General features: G+C 39.6%; 1 protein-coding gene across 4 annotated transcripts in view; it reads left to right on the top strand.

The window, feature by feature from the left end:
- Positions 1-18,434, top strand: part of RABGAP1 (RAB GTPase activating protein 1) — a 177,063-nt gene that overhangs the window by 38,866 nt on the left and 119,763 nt on the right. For 3 of the 4 annotated variants that reach the window (XM_050760654.1, XM_050760652.1, XM_050760653.1), the window contains one exon: positions 16,952-17,186. In XM_050760654.1, the coding sequence (XP_050616611.1) occupies positions 16,952-17,186 (235 nt within the window). Of the gene's footprint in view, positions 1-16,951; positions 17,237-18,434 lie in introns of those variants that run through there. The other variant, XM_050760655.1, reaches the window with a different exon arrangement.

Raw genomic sequence — 18,434 nt, 5'->3', positions numbered from 1 at the left:
GCAGAGTCTTGCTCTGTCGCCCAGGCTGGAGTAAAGTGGCAGGATCTTGGCTTACCACAATCTCTGCCTCCCAGGTTCAAGCGATTCTCCTGTCTCAGCCTCCTGAGTAGCCGGGATTACAGGTCCGTGCCACCACTTCCAGCCAATTTTTGTATTTTTAGTAGAGATGGGGTTTTGCCATGTTGGCCAGGCTGGTCTTGAACTCCTGACCTCAGATGATCCACCTGCGTTGGTCTCCCAAAGTGCTAGGATTACAGGTGTGAGCCACCACCCCCGGCTAGTTATTTTTAAATGTACAATTTTTTTTTTTTTTTTTTTGAGACGGAGTCTCGCTCTGTCACCCAGGCTGGAGTGCAGTGGCCGGATCTCAGCTCACTGCAAGCTCCGCCTCCTGGGTTTACGCCATTCTCCTGCCTCAGCCTCGGGAGTAGCTGGGACTACAGGCGCCCGCCACCTCACCCGGCTAGTTTTTTTTTTGTATTTTTAGTAGAGACGGGGTTTCACCGTGTTAGCCAGGATGGTCTCGATCTCCTGACCTCGTGATCCGCCCGTCTCGGCCTCCCAAAGTGCTGGGATTACAGGCTTGAGCCACCGCGCCCGGCGTAAATGTACAATTAAACCATTTTTACTGTAGTCATCCTATTGTGCTGGCAAATAGTAGGTCATATTTATTCTTTCTAACTATCATTTGTCTCGTTTACCAGAAAGAAATACCTGTATAGTCATGTACTGCATGACAACATTTTAGTCAACAACCAACTACATGTATGAAGGTGGTCCCAAAAGATAATAATACCATATTTTTATTGCACCTTTTCTGTGTTTAGATATGTTTAATACACACATACGTACCATTGTGTTATAATTGCCTATAGTATTCAGTATAGGAACATGCTATACAGGTTTGTAGCCTAGGAGTAACAGGCTATACCATACAGCCTAGGTGTATAGTTGGCTATGCTTCCTAGGTTTATGTAAGTACAGTCTATGATGTTCATACAACAGAACTGCGCAACAGTGCATTTCTCAGAATGTATCCCTGTTGTTAAGCAATGCATGATTGTGTTTTGTAGATGAGGAAATTGAGGAACATGTTCTCCAAATTTAAAATATTTCCTTTGTGTGTTTTAATTTCATTACATCTGTATGTTATGAAGGGTTATTATATATAGAACTGGAATTGAGGAATAATTAAAATTGTTAAATCTATAAGATCTGTCATCAGAGGAAGGTATAATAGTGTTACTGGAGATACCTTGCGCAGTGGTACTCTCCTTTTTGAAACCTTGTATCGTTTCTCAGCCTCCAGTAGAATAACTAACAAAATGACTTAAAAAAAAAAGATTTATAGAACATCTTATCTACCTTCCTAACAATTTTTTTTTTTTTTTTTGCCATTTCAATGTGGTATAATATGGAATTTAAAACATTTTATTTTGTTTTATTTTGTAGAGGCAAGGTCTTCATATGTTGCCCAGACTAGTCTCAAACTCCTGGCCTCAAGTGATCCTTCCACCTTGGCCTCCTAAAGTGTTGGGATTATTGTTGTGAGCCACCATGCCTGGCCAACATGACATTTAATAAATTCCAAGGCTCTCGAGTTTTGTTTGTTTGTTGAGATAGGAGTTTTGCTCTGTTGCCCAGGCTGGAGTGGAGTGGCACAATCTCTGTTCACTACAACCTGCGCCTCCTGGGTTCAGATGACTTGTGCCTTAGTCTCCTGAGTAGGTGGGGTTACAGTCATGTGCCAGTGTGCCACCATGCCCGGCTAATTTTTTTTTTTTTTCTTATTAGAGATGGGGTTTCGCCACGTTGGCCAGGCTGGTCTTGAATTCCTGGCCTTAAGTGGTCCACCTGCCTCAGCCTCCCATTGTGCTAGGATTACATGTGTGAGCCACTGTGCCAGGCCCTGGAATTTTTCTTTTGTTTCTGTTTTAGTGCTAACGTTTATGCTTGGGACATAAACATCAAAGTGGAACCATGAGGTGGGTGTGATTGTGTGTACCTGTAGTCCCAGCTACTTAGGAGGCTAATGTAGGAGGATTGCTCAAAGCCAGAGGAGTGCAAGGCTGCAGTGCTCTAAAAGCATGCCTGTGAATAGCCACTGCAGTTCAGCCTGGGCAACATAGTGATACCCTGTCTCAAAAAAGAAATTTTTGTTTTAAGCTTTTAGATTCAGGGGGTACATGTAGAGGTTTGTTACAAATGTATATTACATGATTCTGAGGTTTGGGGTACAATTAAACCCAGGTAGTAAGCACAGTACCCAATATAGTTTTTTCAACCCTTGTCCCCCTGTCTCCTTCCCTTCCTACCCTCTGTTGCAGTTCTCAGTGTTCATTGTTCCCATCTTTATGTCCATGTATACCCAGTGGAAAACACATTTTACAAGTCTGTCACTATTCCACCCCAAAACTCCAAAAGTCCCAGTTGAGTGTCTTGTTGAAAGGTCATTTGACAGCTGGTCATCTACCACAGGATAAGAATTCCCATTTATGATAATCTACACAGCCTAAGAAATTTCCAATATAAAATAATTATGAAAGCTGGCTGAAATGTAACACCTTTTTAATTGCCTAGCTGTATTTACAAGAAAGTAATGACAGTCTTCAAGGAACAAAAACAAAGAGGGAACTGAAAGCTTTAACTATACATATGGGCTGACATTTGATCTGCACTGAGGAATTTGCTATTCTTTATAACCAAAGTGCTTGGATTTTGATAACTACGTTGGGCAAGAGGTAAGTCCTTGGGTTTAGAGAGAGAGGTGTTGGAACTGAGATCTCCTCATAAAGTGTACTCAGAGGCTACATCCTAACTTGAAAGGATAAGGGTAGAAATTCTACCTGTAGTCACAGGAAGTACATAAGGAAATAAGGAAACTTACGTTTCTTAGCTTGGACATTAATTTGGAGGAGGGTCTTGCTGGAAATTTGTTCCCACAGGCTTGCCTTCATGTATGTTTGAATTTACGCTACTTTATGTTCCTTGATTGGTAATACTCCAGGCACCTTACAGAAGCAATTGCAGAACTACTCTGGAAGAACATGCTTGCCACTCAGGCTATGTGGTATTCCCCCAGATAACCCTCTTAAAGCAGAGCACACAATCCAGAATTTACAAATATATATAAAGAGTAACTTATTATGAGCAAGTTAGCAAACCCCAGCAAAATTGAATTCCACTAGAACTTGGGCATTAGAATTATTAGGTATAACCTTAAGGGAAATTTGATTAAAATAATTAAAGACTTAAAATTAGAAAACATTTAAAAAGAACAAAATACCAAAGAAATTTAAAAATTAAGCCAACTGAAACTAGAATTCTACAATTAAATTTAGAGCCAATGAAATTAAAAGTGCAGTGGATGTGTTAAACAGCAAACTACACATGGCTGAAGAGAGAATCAAATACCTGGAAAATGGATCTGAAGAAATTATCCAGAAGATAGCATTGAAAGATAAGATATGAAAGACCACTTAAGAGACATAAAAATTAAGATGAGAAGGACCAACCATCTTAAGTGTTCTATAACAAGAGAATGGGGAAGATGGAAGAAAATACTTGAAGAGATAATAGTTGAATATTTTCCGGAAGTGATAAAAAATATAAATCATTGGCATCAAAGAACACAGTAAGTTCCAAGTGGAATGATAGTGGAACTGGAGAACATCATAGCCAGAGAGAAAATAATAAAAGGCTGAATGAGAACAGAGATGAACTGGACTTGGTGCCTGTATTTAAGTTGCTTATAGCTTGGGGTAGATGACAGTTATTAAACATCTTGTTACATTTGTTTCTGTTAGTCTTTCCTTTGTAACAAATTACCTCTGCCCTATTGTAGTGGCACATGTCTGTAATCCCAGCACTTTGGGAGGCTGAGGCTGGAGGATCACTGGAGCCCAGGAGTTCAAGACTAGCCTGGGCAACAACAGTGAGACCCTGTCTCTTTTTTTTAAAAAAATAAAAATAGTAAGAAGAACCCCCAATTTGCCTCAATACTCAGTGGATTAAAACAGTTGATTTCTGTTGATTTTGTGATTGACTGGTTAGTTTTTGCCGATCTTGCATTCATACAACTTCATTCATCTGGTGGGTCGGGTGGGGACTGGGCTTAAGTAGGATGGCTGGGTCTCCCTCCATGTAGTCTCTCATGTTAGGCTTCTTCACAGCATGGTAGTCTTAGGACAGGAGTAGCAGCTGTAAGGCCCTTAGGGCTGAGGCTTAGAAATTATACCACGTGGATTCTGTTGTTCAAAACAAGTCACAAGTCCAGTTCTTATTCAAGGTTTTGGGTAAATAGGCTATATCTCTTGATTGGAGGTGCTGTAGAGATTCTCTGGCCATATTTAATTTTCAACATCAGTATAGTTAGATGAATGCTGTGGTATAGACAACCAAAGGGTGATACAGAACAGAGGATGGAAACCTAACTCAGCTTGAGGGAGGGGTCAAGGAAGGCTTCTTGGAGTTGGTAATGCTTTAGGTAAGCCTTTTAAAGAAAAGTGTTACGTGATGGTGTGGTTATAGAAAACATAGAGGTATGGCCGGGCATGATGGCTCACACCTGTAATCCCAGCACTTGGGGAGGCCGAAGTGGGAGGATTGCTTGAGCTCAGGAGTTGGAGACCAGCCTAGGCAATATAGTGAGACCCCATCTGTTAAATACATAGAGATATATTTCCTTTTTTTTTTTTTAACCTAGTCATCCATAAACAGGTATTTTTCCTAATAAAATGTTTTGACAGCTCATGTCAAAATGTGAGAACTCTCCATAAAAGCAGAACATGTATTTTCTCCATCTGCCTGATGATATGTTCCTCTCAGTTGAGAATCTTAGCTCTTACCCAGAGATACTCTATAAATACTGGTTGGGGATGCTTTGATGAAGTAGTATTTCTTACGCAGAAAGATCAGTTAATTTTTTAAAGTCTTTAATCCTCGGCCGGGCGCGGTGGCTCAAGCCTGTAATCCCAGCACTTTGGGAGGCCGAGACGGGCGGATCATGAGGTCAGGAGATCGAGACCATCCTGGCTAACACGGTGAAACCCCGTCTCTATTAAGAAATACAAAAAACTAGCCGGGCGAGGTGGCGGGCGCCTGTAGTCCCAGCTACTCGGGAGGCTGAGGCCGGAGAATGGCGTAAACCCAGGAGGCGGAGCTTGCAGTGAGCTGAGATCCGGCCACTGCACTCCAGCCTGGGTGACAGAGCGAGACTCCGTCTCAAAAAAAAAAAAAAAAAAGTCTTTAATCCTCATAGAGCTTTCTTCTTGAAAAATATAATTGATATTATTTAGATGGAAGAAAATTGCCAAACTTTATTAGGATAGCAGATAACAAAAGTCACTCTATCTCAGTAATGCCGAAACTGATCTTCTGATTTGGCTTCTGATACTGCTTTTTTAGAACCTGATAATCTGCTGGGCATGGTGGTTCATGCCTGTAATTCCAGCACTTTGGGAGGCTGAGGTGGGCAGATCACCTGAGATCAGGAGTTTCAGACAAGCCTGGCCAACATGGCAAAAAAAAAAAAATACAAAACGTGTATTTTAATCTCTACTAAAAATACAAAAATTAGCCGGGTGTGGTGGCACGTACCTGTAATCCCAGCTACTTGGGAGGCTGAGGCAGGAGAATTGCTTGAATCTGGGAGGCAGAGGTTGCAGTGAGCTGAGATCATGCCACTGCACTCCAGTCTGGGCGACAAGAGTGAAACTTCATCTCAAAAAAAAAAGAAAAAGAACCTGCTAATCTTGTCTTCTGTAATGCTTGATCTTTTATTCAGTTACTGAACATGAACTCAGTATAATTAAGAGGGTTAGAGTGGTGGTGGTCGTGGAGACACATCAGTAAATATGTCGTCATGATACAATTCATCATGTACTAGAATCTAGGTATGAGCGAACTGTGTGAGAACGTAATTGTTGCCTAAAGAAGAAAAGAAAGATTATGTGTAGTAGGTGATAGTTGAGAAAATATTAAGAATGTCCTGTACAGAGAAGTGAGTCTGTAATGTGGTAACATGCAGAAGCTTGAAAGAACATGGAGTCAAGACTACTGCATGTAGTAGAATTGATTGTATTTGCTTTTTTTTTCCTCCCAAGATACAAATGGCCTTGTCTTTTTTTTTTTTTTTTTTTTTTTTTTTTTTTTTTTAGTTATAATAATGTCTGCTTGATATAGAAAACCAGACAGTAAGAGAAGTAACTAAAACCCAGCCATGGCCAGATGCTGTGGGTCATGCCTGTAATCCCCACACACTTTGGGAGGTGGAGGCAGGAGGATTGCCTGAGCCCAGGAGTTCCAGACCAGCCTATGTAATATGATGGAACCCTGTTTCTATTTTAAAAATAAAACATTAAAATAAATAAAAATAAATAAAACCCATCCATAATCCCACTACTTAGTGAAACAGTCGTAAATATTTTGGGCCTGTCTTCAGTTGACTTTTCAGGATAAATTCACAAGCTGCTGTTCTTTCCCTTCCTCTTTTTCAAAGTATTACTAGAAATTCCTAATGGTAACTTTATGTTGTTTGGTTCTTTCTTCATACAGTAAGATAAAGAGACTGATAATCAGAACAGCCACGGTTTGTAAAGTAAATCATAAATTTACTGATTTAACAAGGATCACAGAATGAGTGTGTGAGCAGGTTTGAGATTAGTAACTAAATCTTCAAATATCCAAATTGGACTTTTGGTTATTTTGTGTCATGTATTCTGACACAGCTAAGGTTATTTAGTGTTATAAGTAACATACGTGCTTCTTAATTGCTCATCTTTTACACTGAAGCTCAGCAATATTACTCAGTTTGAACCATTTTCATTTGTGTTTTTGCTGCAGTAGGATTAAAATAGTGGAAACTGTAGATCATCAGGAATTTGTCTTTAATTTTCTGATCATCTAGGGACTTCTCAAGCACAAACTGTCCCTTCCTAAGCATGTTTTCTTGAGGGCCTAAATATCCCTCAGAAAAGGATCCCAAACTGCCTGAAGTAGCTTTGTGTAACTGGCAAATCAAGTGGGGCCAAGTTGGTATTGTTGCAGTGAAAGGAAATAAGGACTATAAAATTAGAAGTAGAAAATTGAGACCAGGAAATGACTCTGGATTTTGCCTTTGGAACATTTTGTCCTTTGGTTTCATAAATGCAGTTTTGCGCTCAAGGAAACAGACTTGTAGCCAATTCTACCATATAAGTTATTGCCTTTATTTGATATATTTAGAAAGGACAAATGTTATTCCAATATGCTGCTTTTGTACATGAATAGTAGATGTGTTCTTTGAGTTCTTTGGGTCACGAAAAGTAGAACTACTTGCTTTCTAAGTTTATTGTTTGTTTTCAAACCTCAACTCTAATAGGGGAATCAGAGTTTCTTTAGAAAGAGCTGAGCGTGGATACCAACACTTATTGGATGCTAACTATTTGGCAGGTACTGTGGTGTGAGAGTTAAATGACATAGTTCTGTAAAAACCACTCGATACAGTGCCTGAAATATACATAAGTGCCCAATAATGTTATCAAACCCTAATAACAGTCCAGTGAGATAGATATTAACATCCTCATTTTACAGATGAGATAGACAGTTGGGGCTCCCAGACATTAATCCTCAGTTACAGAGTTAATGTCAGAGCAATGTCCCAAAGCCAGATCTGTCTTACTTGGGAGCCCAAGTATGGCTCCTAAGTTCAGTTGCATAGGCTTTGCACAGTACAGTTCTCATGAGAGACATTCACATGATTCATGCTGTGAATGGGGGGCCTCTTGGAGTTGTGCCACAAAACAACTCTGAGCCCAGTTTTTTTTTTTAGTACCACCTTGCTATGTAAACAGAATTACGAAGAAACGATTCATCATGCAGTCTTCATCCCTGCACACGTTTATGTCTTATGTTTACAGTAGCTGCTAAATGCTCAATTGGCCTCTTTATGTTTATTGTTTTCCTTCACAATTCAGGACTTCCCTAAAGAACTGTTCCTTCCTTTTAATGTAGAGTACATGGAAATAAACACAAATCTAAATGTAATTCTTAGTTGTACTATTCCTAAATATTTGTTTTGCTTTTTTTGTCTTCGTATTTGTGCTAAATTACATTAGAAGTCTTTGTTGGACTTCAAAATATATTGTTTGTGTTTTGCACTGGGCTCTTTGGTCTTGCCTGGTATTCTTATTGCAAATGTTACACCTTAATGATACTTGCTCAGAATAATGAAAAAAGATGGTATTTGTTTTTGTTTTTGTATTTTAGTAGATAAAGCTAAAGTCATTCAAATTTCCTTTCTATAATTAAACCAAAATTTGTGGAATATTCAGTATTCAAGTAGGATAAAATCATACTGCTTTGGCTTCCATTCTTTGCATTTCTAACATTCAGTTCAGTAAATGTGTATTTCAGGTGTATTCTGTCCCAGTCACTATCTGAAGCTTTGGGGATGTAAAGATAATTTAACAAACAGTCTCTGCCCAGTCTGGTTCAAGGGACTTTCTAAACAAATATTTTCTAAAACAAGTAGCAATGCTAGAATAAACATGTATGCTAATATTATGGTAGTCCTGAGAAGGGAGTGATTAAATCCTGTCTAGAAGGGTTAAGATCTCCCAGAGGAGGTAACAGAATTTAAGGTTGGTCTTAAAGAATACAAAGGAGGAGAGGATGGCTTTCCAGGAAAGGAAACCATGCAAAGTGTGGGTGCTTGAAAGTTTATGATGTGTCCTGAGAAAGTTGAGTAGTTTGCTGTGACTAAGTGACTGGAAAGGTAGATTGAGCAGAGTTGTGAAAAGACTCATAGGATATACTTACGAATTTGGCTTTATCTTGTGGGCATTGAGGAACCATGGAAGGATTTAAAAACAAGGCAGTGCTTGATCACAACTAAGATTGGCAATTATGAGTTGAATGGTGGCCATATATGAAAGAGGAGAGAGAGAAGGAAGGCAGGCAAACTACTAACTTTGTGGTAGGCTTAGGAGAGGTTGTACTAAGGTATTAGCTATGCAGAGAAGATAGAAGAAGGGAAAAATGGACAGACAAGGGTCAGTAGGATTTGTGAGTTACATGGGAATGAGAGAAATCAAGGATGATTGTAATTCTTAATTTGGCCATGGAGTGAATGGTAATACAACTCATTGATTAAAAAAGGATGCAGGAGGGCTGGGTGTGGTGGCTCATGCTTATAATCCCAACAGGGAGGCCAAGGTGGGCAGATACTTGAGGCCAGGAGTTTGAGACCAGCCTGGCCAACATGGTGAAACCCCATCTCTACCAAAAATACAAAAATTGGCTGGTTGTGATGGCACATGCCTGTAATCTCAGCTACTCAGGAGGCTTAGACATGAGAATTGCTTGAACCCGGGAGGCAGAGGTTGTAGTGAGCAGAGATTGCACCACTGCACTCCAACCTGGGTGACAGAATGAGATTCTGTCCCCCCCCCCCCAAAAAAAAAGTGCAGGAAGAGGATCAGTGGCTTAAGTTTTGGACAGAATAAGTTTGATATATCCGACTGAAGGTATCTATCCAGTAGACAGTTGAGGAAGGGATTTTAGGTATAGATTTGGGATTGTTTGTATGATGTTGGGAGTAGATACCGTACAGTGGCACAGAAGAGTCTAATAACATGAAGTTAATGCCAAAGACAGAATCCTGGATGAGCACCTTTAGGAGGGTAGGTAGAAAAAAGGAACAGTTGTCTTCTCAAATTGCATCTTTTGTGGAAATCATACTTTTTCTGTTTTGTTTTAGGTCAGATTTTTTAGATACAATTTATACCAATAAAATGCAACCCTCTTAGTTGTACAGTCCTGAGTTTTAACAAATGTAAAGTCTCATGTAACGACCAGCATAGTCAAGATGGAGAATACTTTTATTACTCCCAAAAGTCCCTCTGTGCTTCTATATAGTCATACCTTTATTCCCCTTCCCTGGTAACCAGTGATCTGATTTCTGTCCCTATAGTTTTGCCTTTTCCAGAATGCCAGGTAAGTGGAGTCATACAGTATGTAGTCCTTTTGTGTCTGGCTTCTTTTACATAGAATAATGCTTTTGAGATTTGTCCATGTTATTGTGTGTATTAGTAGTTTATTTTTATTGCTTAGTAGTATTCCATTTTATAGATCTATAAGAATCTTTTTATTAATCCACTCACCAGTGAATAAACATTTGGGTTGTATTCAGTTTTTGGCTTTATGAATAATGCATTATCATTTGCAGCCAGGCATTGGTGGCGTGTTCCTGTAATCTCAGCAACTTGGGAGGCTGAGATGGGAAGATAGCTTGAGCCCAGAAGTTTGAGGCTGCAGTGAGTTATGATTGTGCCACTCTCCTGCAGCTTGGTCAGTAGAGAAAAACCCTGTCTCTCAAAAAATAATTTGCAAACATTTTTGTGTAGACATATGTTTTTATTTTTCTTGAGTAAATAATACCTAAGAGTGAGTCATATGGTAAGTGTAATGTTTAACCTTATAAAACCTTATAAAAAAATGGATAATGTGACTAGACCATTTTGCATTCCCAACAGCAATGTACGAGAGTTTCTAGTTGCTCCTTGTTCTTGCCAGCCCCTCTGTTGTCAGAATTGTTTTGAATTTTAGTCATTCATTTTATTTTATGTTACATTATTTTATTTTAAACAGGGTCTCACTCTGTTGCCCAGGCTAGATATCAGTGGCGTAGTCTCACTGCAGCCTCAACCTCCTGCGTTCAAGTGATCCTCCCACCTCAGCCTCCTGAGTAGCTGGGACCAATGTGTGTGCCAATGCCTCTGGCTAATTTTTAAAATTTTTGTAGAGTCAGGGTCTCACCATGTTGCCCAGGCTAGTTTCAAACTCCTAGAGACAGACAGTCCACCTGCCTCAGCCTCCTAAAGTGCTGGGATCATAGGCATGAACCACCGCGCCCAGACTATAGTCATTCTTTTAGGGGTTTAGAGGCATCCTATTATAATTTTTATTTCCCTGATGGCTAGTGATGTTGAGTTTATTTTTATGTTCTAATTTGCCATCTGTGTATCTTTGGTGAAATGTGCTTTTTTTTTTGAGACGGAGTCTCGCTCTGTCGCCCAGGCTGGAGTGCAGTGGCCGGATCTCAGCTCACTGCAAGCTCCGCCTCCCAGGTTTACGCAATATTCTCCTGCCTCAGCCTCCCGAGTAGCTGGGACTACAGGCGCCTGCCACCTCACCCGGCTAGTTTTTTGTGTTTTTTAGTAGCGATGGGGTTTCACCGTGTTAGCCAGGATGGTCTCGATCTCCTGACCTCGTGATCCGCCCGTCTCAGCCTCCCAAAGTGCTGGAATTACAATGCACTTTTTAATTGGGTAGTTTGTTTTCTTCTTAAGAGTTCTCTGTGTATTCTAGATAGAAGTCCTTCATCAGATATATGACCTGCAAATATTTTCTCTGGCTTATCTTTTCATTCTCTTAAGAGTTTCTTTTGAGCAGAACTTTCTAATTTTAATGAAGTTTATGTTCTCAAGTTTTTCTTTTATGATTCGTACGTTTTGTGTCCTAAGAAATCTCTATGTCACAAAGATTTCTCCTGTGTTTTATTCTGTGTGCTTTATAGTTTTATGGCACACTTAGGTTTGTAATCCTTTTTGAGTTAATTTTTTGTATATGATGTGAACTCTTGAGATTCATGTACTTGCATATAGATGTCAGATTAATTGTTCCAGCTTCATTTGTTTTGTCACTTTCTCCATTTAATAACCTTGACAATTTGTTGAAAATCAGTTGGCCATATATGCACATCTATTTCTGGACTCTGTTCTGTGCCATTGATCTATATATTTGCCTTTTCACTAATACCACAGTGTCTTCATTACTTTACCTGAAACTACATTTATTTTAGAGATGATTGTGGTATCTGTTAGGAATGCTATTGGCAGCAAGGAAGAGAGCCCTACTAAGAGTGGGTTTATTTTTCTGCTATAAGAAGTCTGGACATAGGCAGTTGCTAGTTGGTTTAACTTGTTCATCCATACCAGGGTTCAACAGACTATAGCCTGCTGGCCCAATCTGGCCTGCCACCTGTTTTTGTAAATAAAGTGTAATTGGAACATAGCCACATTAGTTTGTTTACACATTGTTTATGGCTGCTTTCATGCTACAAAGTCAGAGTTGAGTAGCTGCAAGAGAGACTACATATAAAGCCTGCAAAGCCTAAAATATTTATTATCTGGCCCTTTAAAGAAAATGTTTCTTAACTTCTGATCTATACCATTAAGGACCCAATTTCTTTTATCCGCTCATTGATTTTTGGCTCACTGACTCTTTTTTAAGATAGGGGGTCTCCTTATGTTGCCCAGACTGGCCTCAAGTGATCCTTCCCCACAGCCTCCTGAGTAGTTGGGACTGCAGGCACAGGCCACTGTGCTTGACTTGGTTTACTGACATTTTGTTCTGTGTCACCTCATTCATAGTACATCCCCCACGGTTCTATATGCATGTTCCAAGGCAAGAAGAAGAGAGAAAGGGGGTAACACCAGTCATGCTCATTTATTTTATTGAGAAAATCAACAGTCTTCCAGAAGCTTCCCAGCCAATTTCTGTTTACATCTGAAAGGCTAAAATTGTGTTATATGGTAAGCCATAGCCGTAAAGGAGGCTGGAAACTAAATAGGCAACTTTTCTAGCCTCTCTAGTGGAGATGGGCATGTGCCAAAAGTAACAGTCATTCGCAGTTAGTCCTTTTATCATAATGAACCATTCATATTAGAAAATAAATGTAGCCGTAAGGGAGGCTGGAAACTAAATAGGCAACTTTCCTAGCCTCTCTAGTGGAGATAAGCATGTGCCAAAAGTAACAGTCATTCACAGTTAGTTCTTTTATCATAATGAATCATTCATATTAGAAAATAAATGAACTGTGTAAGTTCCTAGCCCAGTGGTTCTCAAACTTTGTTACATGTGAACGTCTCATGGGGTGCAGAATATAGATTCTTGGGGCCCATGCACAGAGGTTTTTCTTGGATGAAGTCAAGGGATTTGCATTTTCAAAAAGTACCATATGTATTTTGATGCATATGTGGACCGTCTGGTAAATAACTATGTTGGCATCGTACTTTGTGATTTTGATTTGAGGCAGTGTTTCTCAGTGATTCTGTGTATCAGAATCATCTGTGGAGGTTTTTTGTTTGTTTTTTTGTTTGAGATAGAGTCTCACTCTGTCGCCCAGACTGGGGTGCAGTGGTGCGATCTTGGCTCACTGCAACCTCCGCTCCCCCAGGTTCAACGATTCTCCTCTTTAACTCTAAGCCTCCTGAGTAGTTGGGACTACAGGTGCGCATGCCACAATGCCTGGCTGACTTTTGTATTTTTTAGTAGAGACAGGGTTGTGCCATGTTGGCCAGACTGGTCTAGAACTCCTGGCCTCAAGTAATCTGCCTGCCTCGGCCTCTCCAAGTGCTGGGATTATAGGTTTGAGTCACTGCACCCAGCAAAAAACCAACTTTTTAAAGCAGAACTTCTGAAAAAAGATTAATATGTATTAATGTTGACTGTGTGACAGATACCATACTATATATTACATGCTTTTGTTCATTTCATATTCCCTAGTAATACTGATAATTTTTTTGGATAGTGATGGTCAAAAATCATTAATCTAAGATTGTTTCTCAGAGTGCAGTTCCTAGACTAGCAGCATCACTGTGATCTGGAAATTTTTTAGAAATTCAAATTATTGAGTACCACCCCAGACTTACTTAATTGGAAACTCAGGTAGGGCCCAACAGTCTGTTTCAACAAGCTCTCCTGGTGATTCTGATGCATGTCAAAGTTTCAGAACCTTGAAAGGCACTGCTGAATGTTTCCCAGCTTGGTTTAGACAAAATTAGTTGACTGTCTTAAAAATAAAAAATAACTGAATTGATTAAAGTATATTGGCCGGGCATAGTGGCTCACGACTGTAATCCCAGCACTTTGGGAGGCCAAGGTGGGTGGATCACTTGAGGTCAGGAGTTCAAGACCAGCCTGGCCAACATGACGAAACCCCGTCTCTACTAAAAATACAAAAACTAGCTGGGTGTGTTGGCACGCGCCTGTAATCCCAGCTATTTGGGATGTTGAGGCAGAAGAATCGGCTGAACCTGGGAGGCAGAGGTTGCACTAAGCTGAGTATGTGTCACTGCACTCCAGCCTGGGCAACACACAGAGCGAGACTGTGCCTCAAAAAAAAAAAAAAAAAAAAAAAAAAAAGTATGTGTACTATACTGTCACAGGTAGTAATTTGGAATTGCATTGAAGGTTCACAAACCATCTAACATGATAATTGTTGAGTATTTGATAAGATTATTCAAGGCATTTGTTAGGTTACTATCTTTAAACCACTCTTAAAACTATTTTGTGTGTGTACATTACTTTTTCCTAGTTTTTAAGGAAGAGTTAAGGACATTGAAGACAGTTCTTATGTTTATAATATTTATAAAGTAGGGAAGAATGCAAGATAAACATGTATAAACACAAGGCAAATATATAAACATGTTTTATTTTAGGGTTAGCTACATTTCTGTGATTGGTAAATATGTTACAACGTAGGCAGCCTATCCCAACAGAAAACTTGGGTTTATTCATAAGCCAAAGAGCAAAACAGTACTTCATAGCACGTATTATGTCTTTCTTCAATTACAGTTGCATTCCCAATTGTAGTTACTAATTGCTTCAACAGGGAATCTAATATCTTCTCTCATCTGCTTTTGGGAAGCTATATAACTCTACTCCTATATTTCTCCCTACCCTTAGAAAAGTTAGTTTAGGTTCACTTGGGCTGTCTTTTGCTTACTGGAGGTGATACAGTATTTCTTCTCCAGTTTTGAAAAGAGGCTAATTGGATCTAAGCTTTAGTTTGATTTTTAGGTGCTTTAAGAACTTTTTAAGCTGGTCATGGTGGCACTGCCTGTAGTCACAGTTACTTGGGAGGCTGATGTGGGAGGATCACTTGAGCCCAGGAGTTCAAGTCCACCCTGGGCAACATAGTGATATGGTGTCTCTTTTAAAAAAAAGTTTTTGCGACAGAGTTTTGCTTTGTCACCCAGACTGGAATGCGGTGGCGTGATCTGAGGTCACTGCAGCCTCAACTCCACGGGCTCCAGCGATCCTCCCACCTCAGCCTCCCAATAGCTGGGACCACAAGCACATGCTACCACGCATGGCTAATTTTTGTATTTTTGGTAGAGATGGGGTTTCACCATGTTGCCCAGGCTGGTCTCGAACTCCTGAGGTCAAGCAGTCTGCCCACCTCGGCCTCTCAAAGTGCCGGGATTATAGGTGTGAGCCACTGTGCCCATCAAAGAAAAAAACAGAAAAAAACCCCAACTTTTTGCCTTTTATTTATTTATTTATTTTTTCGTGCTTCTTTGCACTTTGTTTTTGTTTTTTTTGAGATCGAGTCTCACTCTGTCGCCGGGCTAGAGTACAGTGGCGCAATCTCTGCTCACTGCAACCTCTGCCTCCCGGTCCAAGCGATTCTCCTGCCTCGGCTCCCTGAGTAGCTGAGACTACAGGCGCGTGCCACCACACCCAGCTAATTTTTGTAATTTTAGTAGAGACGGGGTTTCACCATGTTGGCCAGGATGGTCTCAATCTCTTGACCTTGTGATCCACCCACCTCAGCCTCCCAAAGTGCTGGGATTACAGGCATGAGCCACCGCTCCCAGCAAAACCCCAACTTTTTAAAGCAGAACTTCTGAGAAAAGAAATTCAGTTGCACTTGTGTATGTGTAGAATCTGATTTAACAAAGGGTTAAAATTACTCAGCCCACTTGTACTTCCATTAGCAATAACTCCAAACATGAAATGAAATTCGCAGAAACAGAAATTGTCATTGAAGCCAAGAAAGAGGTCTTTATTTCTAAGGCAAAAGTACTTGAAGTGTTGGAATTTCCTTGGGAGAATGTCAGCAAAAAAGACTTGTCTTTTTCTCAATTATAATTTGCAGCACAAGAGACTTGAAGTTTATGGAATTATGAAAGCCCGAATCAATAAAAATACTTGAATTGGATTTCTTGGTAGCCCAGAGATACCTACCTCTGTTATTGGAATTTTGCTTCCTAGCCTCTGTGTTAATTTTGCTAGAGTAGGCCTCATTCTCTTAGCCCTGACGAATTTAACTTTTTGTTAGATTTTAGTCTTCAGAAAGCCTCCTAAATCAGGGCTCCCTCTCTTTTCCCATGACTTCATTTTTCTAACTCAATTTTTTTTTGTTAATTTTTTTAGTATTTCTTAAGCATTTAGTGACAACACTGTGTTGTGTCACTTGTGGTTTTCCTTGGCATTGACCAGTCTCCACTTGATTTTGCACTTACTTGCTTCCTTGTTGAGGAACTAGTAATAACCCATCATGACTCCATAAAATTACTTGATATTAAAATAGAGTGCTTTTATTTCTCAGGACTATTTTGTATGTTCATGTCAGCTTTACTCAAGTGTTTCAGAACTTTCAGAACTTGTTCATATCATGTAAGTCTTCCTCAGAAATACAAGAGACTTGCATATGACAGAAGTGGTAAAATACCTGTGAAAATGTATTGCCTAATATGTATGTTTCTGTTGATATCTTTTGGAAGCAAGCACATTTTCCCTTTTTTCTTAAGGGCTAGAGGAGACACTAAGATGTTCTTCTTAAAAGCATTATTTCTTATCAGACAAAATTATAAATCTTTTAATTATTGTTAGTTTAGGACACAGTAAAATACTTTAATAACATTGGCAGGCTATTGCATATATTTCTGGGTATTAGTCTCAAGTTCACTATGTACTTTTTCATGAAAAACTATATAAATTGAGAGAGCAGCTGCGCCCTTGTTTGTTGCAGATCTTGATTTATTCTATTTTTAAAAAAAAATCAGAAGATATCTTTGTATCAAAAGAAATGCTAATGATTTTCTTTGGAGTGTGGACCCATTTTAATCAGTACTGGCTAATCTTTCTCACTTTGCTGATTGCATGTATTTGTGACCCTTAGATTGTAGGGAATGGAAGTGAACAGCAGCTGCAAAAAGAGCTAGCAGATGTACTGATGGATCCTCCAATGGACGACCAGCCAGGGGAAAAGGAGCCTGTGAAAAGGTCACAACTGGATGGTGAAGGAGATGGGCCTCTTTCTAATCAGCTCTCCGCTTCATCCACCATTAACCCTGTTCCATTAGTAGGGCTCCAAAAACCAGAGATGAGCCTGCCAGTGAAACCTGGACAAGGAGGTTAGGATTGCTGCATTGCTTGCGTAACTGAAGGTTATTGTTTTTAATATGTGAGTGTCCACCCTGTACTAGGTTTTATTTAGAACAGGCAAAAACCATTGTCTACATTCTCTAGAATCTCTAAATTCTAAATCTAAAGGGATGTGAGAGGAGTAAAAATATATATACCATTCTGATTTCCTTTTAAATGTATTTCAGTTGTACCAAGGAAAGAGAAAATATAACTAAAGGAAACAGAGGGAATCTTTTCCCCCCCCCCCAGAATGCTTAAAGATTTTTCAAAGAAAGAAGGAATATGAGTACAATATTTGAGAAATGGAGGGATAATTCTGGGTGAACAGATGTTTGCTCCAGACCTGTATAGCTCTATAGGAGCAGTTGCCAAGTTGAAAAAGGAATACTAGAGCATGGGGCAGAAAGACATAGTATGGGAGGAGAAGGACAACTTAAAGGCTCATTTGGAAAAGCAAGGTGTTAAAACTATAGATGTTATTGGGAAAGGAACGCCAAAGAGATTGAGAGAATATAATGAAGTGGCTAAGATGATGAATAAGAGAAATAACTGTAACAGTGCAGGTCAGAAAGATGACAATTAGGCCAGGCGTGGTGGCTCATGCCTGTAATCCCAGCACGTTGGGAGGCTGAGGCAGGCAGATCACAAGGTCAGGAGATCAGGACCATCCTGGCCAACATGGTGAAACCCTGTCTCTATTAAAATACAAAAAATTAGCCAGGTGTGGTGGTGCGCACCTGTAGTCACAGCTACTTGGGAGGCTGAGGCAGGGGCATTGTTTGAAACCAGGAGGCAGAGGTTGCAATGAGCCGAGATTGTCCCACTGCACTTCAGCCTGGCGACAGAGTGAGACTCTGTCTCAAAAAAAAAAAAAAAAAAAGAAAGAAAAAAAAAGACAATCAGAGATAGGAGTTTTCAGAGTGAAAAAATACTAAATGTATATTTGACCTAAATGTAAATTACAAAGTCAGAACAAATTAGAAGAGGCAGAAAAGTGAATCAAATCTGAATCTGATTGAGACTGACTTTAATAGCACTATATTTTGAGTATCCTTTGTCTGAAATGCTTGGGACCAGAAGTGTTTCAGATTTCAGATGTTTTTGGATTTTGAAATATGCATATAATTGCCTGCTGAGCACCCCAAATCCAATAATTAGAAATCTGAAATTCCCCAAATAGTATTTATTTTAAGTGTCATGTAAGTGCTCAAAAGGTTTTGAAATTTGAAACATTT

The sequence above is a fragment of the Macaca thibetana genome, chromosome 15 (genome assembly GCF_024542745.1).
Source record: "Macaca thibetana thibetana isolate TM-01 chromosome 15, ASM2454274v1, whole genome shotgun sequence".
NCBI lineage: Eukaryota > Metazoa > Chordata > Mammalia > Primates > Cercopithecidae > Macaca > Macaca thibetana.
Note: the sequence above shows the minus strand (reverse complement) of the source record. Positions and strands in the feature narration are given on the sequence as shown.